At 40.0% G+C, this 13,307-nt stretch overlaps 1 protein-coding gene across 3 annotated transcripts; it reads left to right on the top strand.

Annotated features, from left to right (window-relative positions):
* The first annotated feature begins 205 nt into the window (after positions 1-205).
* Positions 206-9,768, top strand: LOC143886364 (Pentatricopeptide repeat (PPR) superfamily protein). Of its 3 annotated transcripts, XR_013253755.1 has the most exons (6): positions 206-612; positions 707-3,845; positions 4,005-5,730; positions 5,840-5,889; positions 5,999-6,092; positions 9,557-9,768. XR_013253755.1 is itself a non-coding variant. In XM_077390303.1 (3 exons), the coding sequence occupies exons 1-2, from the start codon at positions 496-498 to the stop codon at positions 3,821-3,823; spliced, it is 3,234 nt and encodes a 1,077-aa protein (XP_077246418.1). In that variant the 5' UTR covers positions 206-495; the 3' UTR covers positions 3,824-3,845; positions 9,557-9,768. The 3 variants fall into 3 exon arrangements, 1 of the variants encoding a protein (XP_077246418.1); XR_013253756.1 differs by lacking the exons at positions 4,005-5,730; positions 5,840-5,889; XM_077390303.1 differs by lacking the exons at positions 4,005-5,730; positions 5,840-5,889; positions 5,999-6,092.
* Positions 9,769-13,307: the final 3,539 nt, after the last annotated feature.

Here is a 13,307-nt window from a genome sequence, read left to right as displayed (position 1 = left end):
AACTCTACCTTGATTGACAATTTCACTAAATCTTTGCATTCTTTTTAACAATTTTCCCTAACATCTAATACTATGTAATTTTTGTTTTAGAGCATGAACGTCCAAAAACCACATATAAGCAATGGTTAACATTCAAGGATATATACAATACACATTATTGGAAGTTTTGATTTATGACCAGTTAATTTTTGTTGGAGATCGAAAGCAAGGGCTATCAAATGAAATGGTTCAAATCCATCAATAGTGGGACCTACTATTCTATAGTTCAATTGAAGAGATCCACAATCCCTGTTCTGCCAACCAATGGGCCCACCACCCAATGAACAAGTTAGAAATAGGGACTGTACAGATGTTATCGTAGCCGTTGGAATTCAAAACAGCCCCCCTCACCGTAGATTTTCTGTTCCCACAATGCCTCTTTCGAGTGAGAAATTCCCTCCAATTCTCCCCTCAAACCTTTTCCGTCACCATTAATACAATCCAAACATCAAATCCATGGCTCCTACAAGATGTTCCCTTCTCGGCTCCTTCTCACACTCTCTTGTTTCACGCTTCCCGAGAAAAATTGCCAAAGAGAGTAAAACATCAAACCGTTACGAAACGCCCTGCAAGGTACTACTATAACCGTGTCTGGTTTCTCCATCCTTTCCAATTTATTTGTGTTCCGAGACTTATGATTCAATATTCTATTCTCTTCAAATTGCAGTTATTTGTTCGAAATATTAGTAGACTGAATTCTTCATGTTTTAGCCACTCTGCTGTTTGTCAAGCTTTAGACGATTTTTCTGATGGAGAGACGGTACGAAATTTAGACGGAATTACAAAGAGAGATGGGTTTGATTTCCTTTATTCAATGGAAGAACGCGGACTCCGTGCTGACCGCAACACCTATGTATGGCTCTTGGAGGGATGTTTGAATTCTGGGTCTTTGGTAAATGCTAAGAAAGTTCATGGTAGGATTTTGAAATCGGGTTTTGGTGCAGAATGTGAATTAGGTAATCAGCTTATTGATGTTTATTTGTGTTTGGGGCATATAGATGATGCAGTCAAAGTGTTTGATAATATGACTCAGAGAAGTGTAGCTTCTTGTAATAATATAATTACTGGATTTCTTGCAAAAAAATTGAATAACCACGTCTTGGGTTTCTTTTCGAGAATTATAAAGGAGTGTACAAAGCCTGACTCTGTTGCTTTTGCCTGTGTTCTTAGAGCATGTAGTGGTGGTAATGTTCCTTTGCGTTATGTTGAACAACTTCATGCTAAGATTTTTCGATATGGTTTTGGTTCTGATTTGATTATTGGTAATCCTTTGGTTGACTTGTATTCAAAGAATGGGAACGTACATTTGGCTTGGTCAGTCTTTGAAGAATTATGTTCTAGGAACAGTGTAGCATGGGTTGCAATGATATCTGGTTTTTCTCAGAATGGCTATGGAGAGGAAGCTCTTCATCTCTTCTGCCAAATGATAAGTTTGGGAGTTTTACCAACTCCTTATGTGTTCTCTTGTGTCCTTGGTGCCTGCACGAAAATCGGTTCTTTTGAGCATGGAAAGCAGCTCCATGCCCAAGTTCTGAAGTGGGGTTTTAGGTCGGAAACTTTTGTGGGAAATGCTCTCATCACCTTGTACTCACGATGCGGAAACATGAGCTTTGCTGAACAGATTTTTGACGAAATGGTTCAGCATGATGCAATAACATATAATTCATTGATCTCTGGATATGCTCAATGTGGGAATAGTGATTGTGCCCTTCAATTCTTCAAGAAGATGAAATCTTCAGGCTTGAAACCTGATTGTGTAACCATTGCGAGTCTCTTGAGTGCTTGTGCCTCTATTGGAGCTCTTTACAAAGGCAAACAACTCCATTCACACATAATAAAAGTGGGGATTTCTCCTGATATCATCATCGAAGGTTCTCTGCTTGACCTGTATGTAAAATGCGCCGACATCAAAACTGCACATGATTTTTTTGACACAACGAATAGGAAAAATGTGGTTCTGTGGAATGTTATGCTTGTGGCTTATGGACAGATGGGTGACATATTAGAGTCTTTTGAACTGTTTTCCCAAATGCAAGTCACAGGTGTTAAACCTAACCAGTATACATATCCGAGTATATTGAGAACATGTACTTCTGTGGGTGCTCTTGATCTTGGGGAGCAGATCCATACCCAAATAATAAAGAGTGGTTTTGAGGCCAATGTCTATGTGTGTAGTGTATTGATAGATATGTATGCAAAATGTGGAAGACTAAAGACTGCTAGGGAAATTCTCGAGAGACAAACAGAAGAAGATGTAGTCTCATGGACTGCGATGATTGCTGGCTATGCACACCATCAGTTTTGTGTTGAAGCTCTTAGGATTTTTGAAGAGATGCAAATTCGAGGTATCCGATCAGACAACATTGGATTTTCGAGTGCTCTTAGTGCCTGTGCTGGAATTCAAGCACTCGAGCAAGGACTACAAATCCATGCTCAAGCGTTTGTTTCTGGCTATTCCAAGGATCTTTCAATTGGGAACTCACTTGTAAATCTTTACGCTAGATGTGGTAGAACAAGAGATGCATATTCAGCATTTGAGATGATTGAAGCTAAAGATGAAATTTCATGGAATGGGTTAATATCAGGATTTGCACAGAGTGGGCACTGTGAAGAAGCCTTGCTTGTGTTTTCGTGGATGAATCGAGAGGCTGTGGGTGCTAATTTATTCACGTTTGGCTCTGCCATTAGTGCTAGTGCTAATATAGCAGACATTAAACAAGGGATGCAGATTCATGCGAGAATGATAAAAGCTGGTTATGATTCAGAGGTAGAGGCTGGTAATGTTTTAATTACGCTCTACTCCAAGTGTGGGAGCATTGACGATGCAAGAAAAGAATTCTATGAGATGGCTGAGAAAAATGAGGTGTCATGGAATGCAATGATCACAGGCTCTTCTCAACATGGGCATGGTGCTGAAGCTCTGAAACTATTTGAACAGATGAAACAACAGGGTTTGAAGCCAAACCATGTAACTTTTGTGGGAGTCTTATCTGCTTGTAGTCATGTAGGTCTGGTAAATGATGGACTTAGCTACTTTAAGTCCATGAGCTTAGAGTATGATATTCATCCCAGAATAGAACATTATGCTTGTGTTGTTGATATTCTCGGACGAGCTGGGTTGTTGGACCGTGCAAGAGAATTCATAGAAGAGATGCCAATGGACCCGGACGCTATGGTGTGGAGAACCCTTCTTAGTGCTTGTAGAGTTCATAGAAACACGGGAATTGGAGAGTTTGCTGCCCAACATCTTTTTGAGTTAGAGCCACATGATTCGGCAACTTATGTTCTCTTGTCAAATATATATGCAATAGCCAGAAAATGGGATTTGAGGGATAAGATGAGACAGTCAATGAAAGATAGAGGAGTGAAAAAGGAGCCCGGGCGTAGCTGGATTGAGGTTAAAAACTCTGTTCATGCATTCTTCGTTGGTGATCGGTTGCACCCACTGACAGATAAGATCTACGAATTCTTATATGATTTGAACAAAAGGTTAGGCGGAATGGGTTATGTTCAAGATCAATACAGCCTTTTGCATGATACTGAGCAAGATCTGAAGGACCCATCTGTATATATTCACAGTGAGAAGCTGGCTGTTGCTTTTGGGCTCATTAGCTTGTCTCCTGAGATACCCATTCGTATTATTAAGAACCTGCGTGTCTGTAACGACTGTCATAATTGGATGAAGTTTGTCACAAGGATTTCTTGTCGATCTGTTATAGTTCGAGATGCATACAGATTTCATCATTTTGATGGTGGTGTTTGTTCATGCGGAGATTACTGGTGAATTCAAATTGCAGGTGGTGCTGGTAAGATCTATCTCTCTATTAAATAAATTGTGTTTTTATGATACGTTGCCATTAGTTATTGAAGAAAAATATTCTTTCATTGATTTTATCTATTGTATAAATTAGATTGGGAGTGTGTATAATCTTGCAGTTGATTAATTGTAGGATATTGTGTTTCAGTGTTTCACAGAGATTAATGTTGAACTAAACAAGAAAAGTTTCAACGGGGCTTCTTCCCTTTCTATGCCAGTAGAAAAACAAACCAGATTGCTATGTTACATCAGACTTGCTCTTTCATCGTTATTCTGTCCTTTTCATACTTCTACAGTCTGGTCCTTCTCCTGTCACATTTGCATACCAGATATCAGCCTCAACAGCCATTCTCAAGAGACATGTAAACTCAAGAATCACTTATAAAGTGCAGAAGTGGAAGAACAGAGAAGAAAAGAAAATATAGAATAAGTATGAATATACAGAGTACAAAAGTTGATGCTCGTACATTTACTAATACCCACCTCAAGGCATCCTCGGTGATGATTCGAGCTATATGGATTTCTCTCTGCTGTTTTGATCTTCTGTTCGGATAATGACTGGATCATCAGGAAACAGAATCTGATCATTCTCCATGCAGTGTTGATGCTTCCAAGGAGCAGGAAATGGGGGTGGTTTTTAAATTCCAATGCCTCTGAATAGCCTTGAAGATACATAAATTAAAGAACATTACAATTGCACATCAGGGGGCAAGGACTGTCCCAAAAACAAGGATCCTCTAGACGAACCCGATTTAGCAAGACGATCAGCCAAATCATTAGTACTTCTAGGAATAAGAGAGAGATAAATAATCCTATCCTTACACAAGTCCTTGATCTCCTCATTGAATTTAAGTAGCCTCCACGGATTGTCGCTACAATCCTTGGCCACTGACATAGTGCTGGAAGAGTCGCCTTCACCCTCAAGATTACCCTCCATCTGATACAAGAAGTTGACCATGCCTCGGTGGAGGGATTGAACCTTATCCTTAGACGAGTTTGTATGGCTCATCGGGCAAGCGAAGGAATAGATGATGGTACACTTGAAGTCTCTGAGAACACCTTCAATACCAGCCATGCATGGGTTGCCAAGGAACAAGCCATTGATAATGAGTTTAAGAGCGCTTTTCGAAGGGGGTTTCCATCTAGCTACCACTTTTTCTTTAGAGGCTATACTTCTAAAAATCATACCCCAATTTCTAAGAATGTTGTCCATCAAATGGCCCCAAAAGGACTTGTGTTGCAAGGCCAGCATCATTACTGTAAATTTAATTTTCTACGCCAACCAAACTGGGAGGAAACTTTTTTCCTCAAAATCTGCAACTTCTTCTCCATCCTAATTTCCAGCAAAACAATAAAAGGGATAAGATACAAGAGAATCAGCCCTTAGATCCCATATCTCTAATCCCCCAATTCAAATTCAGATCCGTAATTGTGGAGCACCCAATTAATACCAAAGCACTCAAACACCGGGGTGTAATGAGGGAGGACATTCTACAAAGAAAAAAGAGACGAATAATGGTTTTTCCTTCTGATACACATAAACTGCACCTCCTCTCCAAATGGAAATTGTGATTTTTGAGTCTATCCTGGAGCACCCAATTAATACCAAACCACTGAAACACGTGGGCGCAATGAAGGAGGAGACTCTACAATGAAAAAAGAGATGAATAATGGTTTTTTCTTCTGATACACAAACTGCACCTCCTCTCCAAATGAAAGTTGTGATTTTTGAGTCTATCCTGCTAAGCATGATCCTCCAACAATAGGTCTGCATTCTAGTAGGGATTAACGATCTCAAACCATTAGCGAGGGGAAAAAAGTTGCTGAAGGATGGCCCAAAAAGGCCTCTGATTATCACTTGGTTGCTCAAGATGGTAAGCTAAATACTTAGAGATTTCTTTTTGAGCTATGTAGTGCCTTACTGTGACAGTTTACATAAATGTTTCAAAGGTCTTATTCATGTCTTCTCTGACTTGCTTTCAGACCTCAGCTTCGTAGGACACAGCTTCTGCTTGGGTTAATTACTTTATGAGGTTCTGTTGTTCTTTCTATTTTTATTGCTTGAAATTAGTGGTGTAGAGTTTAGACACTTTTTGTGATTGGATTAGAGTAGAGTTTTAACTGATTTCTCCCAATTTGCAGGAATAGAAGGGGAAAGCTAATCATCATGCACCTGGGGCTTTACAACTTGAAGATTACATGGGATACAAAGAAAAGGACCCCACGTTCTTTCAAAGTATGTTCAGTTTTCTCACAATATCTGTTCCTATTTTTATGCGACGCTGTGTTCTACTAGGTTGTTTCTTACAACTATGTTCATAAATATAATAGGCACACACATGAAAATGATTCCATGAGATATACTTTTCTAAGAGTCTTGGAATATGTAATGATTACGGGCTCACTCAGATGATGTCAGCATGAATTGGAACTGTTCATCCAGTAGCACTAGTAATGGATATACTGTAGCCCAACAAAACTCCCACTGGATAACTTTCAGAATCCATGAGTCTGATTTTCAGCTTGCAAATGGATGATTAAAATAAATCTAAAAGATCCACATTTGTGTCCTCAATCTAGTGGTTAGGATCTCTAATAAGCAAAATTTGTATGCTATGGGTACCTCCTTTTTTGGCCCCTCCATGTGAAGTCTAGATCATTATTCCATCATTTAGATGGGCGTGTCTTGCGGGTGTTTTACATATGTTCCTCTCCTGCTATCTTTCTAAAGGAAGAGAAGAGAAGAGAAGAGAAGAGGACAAGAAGAGGAGAGTGAGATAGGGAATAGCTCCCTCTAACTTATGTAATTATATTAAAGGTGAAAGAGTACAAAAACCAAAGTGGCCTTAGGTGCATATACACTTCTAACACTCACTCTCAAACTGGAATGTATATATCATGCATTCCTAGCTTGGTACAAATATCATTTAGCTTATGAAAAATGACAATCTACCTCTATGTGCTTGGTTCTCTCATGGAAAATAGGAGTGGTAGCAATGTGAATAGCAGCCTAATAATCGCAATATAGCTAAGCTGGGGATGAGGACGAGAAACCAATCTCAGATAGGTGAGAGCGCAACCAGATAAGCTTTCCACTCGTATCTTACATGGCTCGATATCCTGCTTCTGCACTTGATTTGGCTACTACGTCCTGTTTCTTACTTCGCCATGACACTAAGCTACCCCACAACAAAGGTACAGTTTCTAGTGGTAGATCTCCTATCTGCTAGTGACCCTGCCCTAGTTTGCATCATAAAATCCTTCCAACTTCTCTTGCTCATGTTTCTTGAATAGCAATACCTGGAGCACCTTTCAAGTATCTGATAATCTGAAGTACTACTGCCCAATGAGAAGTACTTGGTGAACTCATAAACTGCTGTCTACCCTCACAACAAATGAGATATTTGGACGAGTGACTGTGAGGTATATAAGTTTGCCAACCAACCTCCTATACTTGACAAGATCATCTAACAATTCTCCCTCACTTGGAAGAAGTTTTACATTTGGGTCCACAGGTACGACAACAGCTTTCACTCGAAGAGAACCTATCTCATCTAATAAGTCCAATACATCTTTCTTTGTGAATGGGAAAGACCGCTGCGAGAATAGTCTACCTCAATCCTAAGGAAGTATCTGAACCGACCCAGATCCTTCGTGGAGAAGTCTTTCTGTAGGGAGATCTTCAATTTCTGTATGCCGACTAAATCACTGCCTGTGATGATAATATCATCCATATACACTATGAGATGTTCCGCATCTGACTGATGGCTAAAGACGGAGTGACAAACCACACATTGTTTCATGCCAAATCTCATAATAGCGTCACAGAATCTCCCAAACCATGCTTTAGGAGATTGTTTGAGTCCATATAATGATTTGCGAAGTATGTAAACTGACGAGGACATCTCCACCTGAGCGACATACTGAGGAGGTTGCTCCATATAAACCTCCTCAGTTAGGTCTCCATGTGGAAAGGCCTTTTTAACATCAAGCTGATATAAGGTCCATCCTCGGTTGACAGCTAGTGAAATCAACACTCGAACTGAGGGGATTTTGCAATTGGGGAGAATGTCTCTGTATAGTCAACTCCGAATGTTTGTGTATAACCCTTGGCAACCAAGCGTGCCTTAAAACGCTCAACCGTCCCATTTGGCAAGTATTTGATGGCAAATACCCAACGACAACCACAAGGTAGAGAGACCAAATCCCAAGTATGATTGGCCTGAAGAGCGACCATCTCAAGATCTATAGCAGCACGCCATCTTGGATGAGCAAGGGCCTCAGGCATAGACTACGGTAAAGAAACAAAAGACAGGGAAGACACAAAATTTGAAATAGAGGAATGATGTTATCATAAGAGACAAAGTTAGAAATAGGATGTGCGGAAGAATCGGAACGAGTCCGGGAAGCAATAGAAAAGTCTACAGCCATATCTGGAGAGGGAAGAAGAGGTAGTTGAGATGGAGGAGCCGGTATCTCCGGTTGAGAAGATGATGCAGGGGTGGACGAACGTCTGGCCCGAAACAACTCGAATCGGGTCTGATTTCAGACGGACGTGCGACGTGACTGTTCTCTTCCCGGCAACTCAAACTTCGAAAATTCATAACTTCTTCATTTCTCCTATGTTTTCGATGCTCTGATACTCCACGAACATGCCGGAAACACATCCGTTCTGTAAAAGTGATTCAAAAAGTGTTTGAAAGCGCTACAATGATGTTAATTTTGAAATAATAGAAGGACGCTAATTTGGATTACCATTCTTCTCCTGTTTGACCCTCGTTCTGTTTCGGGAATGGGATTTTTGTATTTGGATATATCTCCTTAAGTTCCATATTGGAAATAATGGGATGGTTGTGATACTAATTGATTGATCTTGAGTCAGGAAGAGTTCAGAGATGAATATTTAAGGTATGTAATAACGTACTACTTTGGGTGAACTGTTAGCCCGTTTCGATTTGATTACATTTTCCATTGATTAGTATGTTTGTATATATCCTTGTGTTCTTATATTATCTCAACAACCACTTGGGTCTAGCATGCTTATTTCGTAACCCTATAAAGCACTTCGATTTCTGTTTTTTCATGACTGTGTTTATTGTACACCAATATGAACCATTGAAACTTTGTGGGAACCTTGGTTCAGTTTCGCCTTGCATCTGTATGGACTTTTGGATGCTATCTGTTGTTGACTTATGTTTCGCTTTATGGTATGGAGACTTTAGTGGAGGCTTGGGATTTTCTAGACCTTGCCATGTGGTGGTAATTCACTAGGCACTCTGGACCTGACCGTGAGGGTAGTACACTGGATTTCTGGATCCCATCAGTGGGAAGGAACTTTGGCCCTATCGATAGGTATCCGATTTATGAAGTTCCAACACCGTGGACGGTCATTGTAAGCAATAACACGCCTTCTGGACTAAGTCGATGATCTCGAAGTGGATTTGTGTTATGTACTCTCTTTTGTTAATCATTGTGTTATGATATTGCTCAGTGTCTAGTGCACCCTCTGTTCAGTTTTTTGTATGTTGTGCATCATTACTTATTGTGGTACCTACATTTTCTGTACGAGATATTCAGTCTTCAATTCTGACCATATCTGTTTGACCTCTCTGAACCTTGGCATGCTTAGGTCAACACTTAGAGTAGTATGTTATTATGTACTAAGCTTTCAGTTGACTATGGTTTATAACAAATTTTCAGATTTTAATCCTCGTGGGACGAACAAGGAAGAGGAGGCCTAGTTTCTGGATTGCTTGCTTGGATATTTTAGTTAGTTTATTTGATTTATTTTGACAGTGAGTATTATGGATAAGTTTGTATAAAACTATGTTTATGTTCATTTTGCTTTGATTATGGGATGAGCTGAGATTTGGATTCGATTACTTTAATTCATTTAATTTATGACTTTGATATTTCTTTGTAGCCTTGTGTGCTTGTAAAGGTTCCTTTGCAGGTATACGGATCTATTGTGTCCTAAGCCGTGAGTGCAATTTTGGGCGTGATAGAAAAATGGTATCAGAGCCTAGGCTTTAGGTCATAGGTAAAAGATTCGATTTTAATACTTTATGTATGAGAATTGAGAACTTAGATATGGAGCAACTTGGGAAGCATTCGACCGATTCATTTGTACCGGGGACTTCTGGATAACACATGAGTCAGTCGTGCAATCAGGGGTCAATTGCGAACTTAAATGCACTCAGGGATGCTTGGGAAGCATGCGAATTCACAATTGGGTAACAAGTTTAGAAGATAAATATTAGCTCCATGGGTCATACCCACCATCTCCAATAAAATAATGGATAATGGAAGATGTGGGTGTTATCCCACCATCTTTGTGCCAGGGTGAGTACCAAGTCCCTCTTGGACCTCCCGTGATCAAGAGAAACTAAAACATCAAGACCCAAGGCTGCAACAATGGACCTGGTCTCGGGGAGGAGAGAATCCTAAACCCTCACCACCTCCCGCATAGACTCGCGGGGTGTCAGTACTAGCATGGCCTACAGACATGATAAAATAAAACCAAGTCATGTGTCGGACTGAAAAGATTAAGAACTCGCGATTATTTGAATCGTAGAAGATGACTAGCAAATCAATCGAGTGCAATCTTTGTGATCATAGCGACGTGCTTGATCGCAAACATCGCGGTCCGAAATAATAAACAAGCATAAGGGACAACACAGTGCCCCAATAACACTCCCTCTGAGTCTTCCAGGAACATACTCCCTCAGAGAACTTGTCAAAATAATAATGAACAAACTCTCAAAAGAAAATACAAATTGTGAAAAACTCACCACACCAGCGCGAAAGTAGCTCGATAAGTGGTGCCGGGTGCGGAAGAGAAGCATGCCGTGGTACCATGGCGTGGTACTCGAATCCTCATCACTCGGACCCTCGCAGTCCTGAATCACCTCTCAACATCCTCTAGCGTGTCATCGTCCCATCACTAGAACTAGATTGATTAGTAATCAGCAAATGCAAGAGAGTGAAAACCGAGAAAATAATCGGAATCGAAACTCAAAACAGGAGAGAAAGTGAAGAGAGAGGTGAAATAACTCACCGATCTCCCTCCGCTTTAGATATAGCCCCCCTCTCCTGCGATTTTGGGGCTCCCAAAATCACAGCCAAAATCACAGGCTGTTTTGGGGCAGCCTGTGATTTTGGATCCCCCCAAAAATCGCAGGATGCCCCAATTTCCTCCGATTTCCCCCTGATAACGTCCTTTTATGCTATTTCATGTGCCCTTATTGATTCCCACCTCGGGTTCGGACCATTTCGAGCAAAATCGGTTGACTTTACACTCTCGGGTCTCGATCAAAACATCCCAAAACCCAAAACGGTTAATCAAAAGTGTCGCTTAAGCTCTCATTTAGCTTTCAATTCCCCACCAATCTTCCAATTCCCTCTGCAAATGATCAAGCCAAGCATCATTGAGACCTACCAAAGGGATTTCCTTAGAACGGTTAGTTCATATCACTAATATCGGAGTCGTTTATTCTTGGAGCCTCCCCGGTCAACTCGTAAAGCTCCTAATCTTCTCCTGATTCCTGGAATCACCTCCGGGCATTCTTCATCAATGCCCTTGAGGCACCATCTTCCCCAACATATACTGAACATCTACCAAACTCACAATGGGCCTCTCACAATCGCTTCCGTGGCACTTGTAATCGCCCCACGAGGCGTTCAATCAACCAATCCTCTGGATTCGGTTGTTCTTAGCCGAGTCACCTCGACCAATTCGATCAATCCAATGCATCGGTCAATCTCGATCAAACCTCAATCAAATCAATTCTTTTTCAGTACATCGACTGCTCAGGCCAAGCTCCCAATGATCACTCAAAAGATTCTTTCAACTCAAATCTGAATCTGGTATCGGGTGCCAACAACACATCCTTTCCGATCCAAACCTTGTATCAGATGCAAACAACACATCCTTTCCAATCCGAATCTAATATTGGGTGCCAACAACACATCCTTTCAGACTAAAATATTGTATCGGATGTCAACAACACATCGTTTCCAATCCGAATCTCGTATCGGATGCTAACAACGCATCCTTTCGGATTCCAACACCGTTTCGAACTGTAAAGACCTGGATTTGGGGCAAATTTTTAGACATAATTTTTTTTCAAATTCCAAAATCCCAAAATTCAAATCGCTACCCCAAAAGGGAAACAAGTAGACTAAAAAAACCCAACATAACTCACTAAATAAAGGCACTTTGCCCGACAAGGCCACATGGCCAAACACTCTTTGTTCGATCCCTTTAAGCTCCCTTATTTTGTGTTCATGTCATCATGTCAACCTACAAGAACTGTAGTTACTGAGTCAGAATGAGCTGAACAAGATCCCTTAGTGGGCTCACATAATAAAAGTGCACAATAATGAAATTGTATTATAACAATGATCTTTATGTCAATGAACAGAATAGGCAACAATTTGATTAGTGATATGAAAATCCAAATAAGAGTGTGAGTACGATCGTCAAAAGACATGAGAACAAGGAGTATATCAATAGATCATGATAGAGATAAATAACGCAAGAATCGAAACCTCGTATTGGAGGAAAAACACAGATAGGTACTGTAAAAAATCACATCATATACCAAAGATACGGTCTCAAACGAATCTTCATATGTATATACACGGGTCAACATACATCACATACCGAAGCATGTGGCTCAAAGTCATCATATATATAATATATATATGAGTCAAATATCCCAATACCGAGGTAAGGCGGCTCAAAGTCATCGCCCATATGCATATGGTAAAAAAATAAAAAAAATCATAAGAAATTAATTCAAGTGGATAATATTGTAGTTCTAAACGAAAGACAATGAGCATGAACATAGGGAACATAACTATAATATCAAAACCATTAAAGGAACTATTATTATAAGAGTTCATTATCACTTGCCTGGAATTTTTGAATGTGAGGAAGCTGAAACGTCAATAAGTGAGAATGTGATGGAAATCAACCTGTAATGAGACCACATATAAAACCATTCTAAGCTTAGTTGGTGTGTTATTTATTTCGGGTCTTGTTCCTTTAAGTTTATTTCATGGCTACCTAGTAGGTACACTTAAATATCGCATGAGATTATACACACAAGCACTGTGGAGAAATCTATGGTCATTAAAATCGTTAAGTAATTATTATTACTCAAAAATCATTCCCAAAACATTTGTATGAACTGATGTGTGAGGAACCCAAGTATACAGTCTTCAAAAATAGGGTAGGTCGGTCGGTTGTTTTGTAAAAACAACAAATCATATGCGCATTTTGTCGTATTCGTATTGATTGTTTCATAAAGAGGCTAGTCACACATATATCAAATCTTAAATAGATAGGCTGTATCACAAGTACGTGGGCTGTTTTACTACGAAAACTAACATCTATCCACTTTGCACCTCATGCACATGGGTTGTTGTGTGAAGAAAATCAATATAT

This window comes from Tasmannia lanceolata, unplaced genomic scaffold (genome assembly GCF_043159265.1).
Source record: "Tasmannia lanceolata isolate RefF3 unplaced genomic scaffold, GAP_Taslan_0.1 ptg000011l, whole genome shotgun sequence".
In the NCBI taxonomy this organism is placed as follows: domain Eukaryota; kingdom Viridiplantae; phylum Streptophyta; class Magnoliopsida; order Canellales; family Winteraceae; genus Tasmannia; species Tasmannia lanceolata.
Note: the sequence above shows the minus strand (reverse complement) of the source record. Positions and strands in the feature narration are given on the sequence as shown.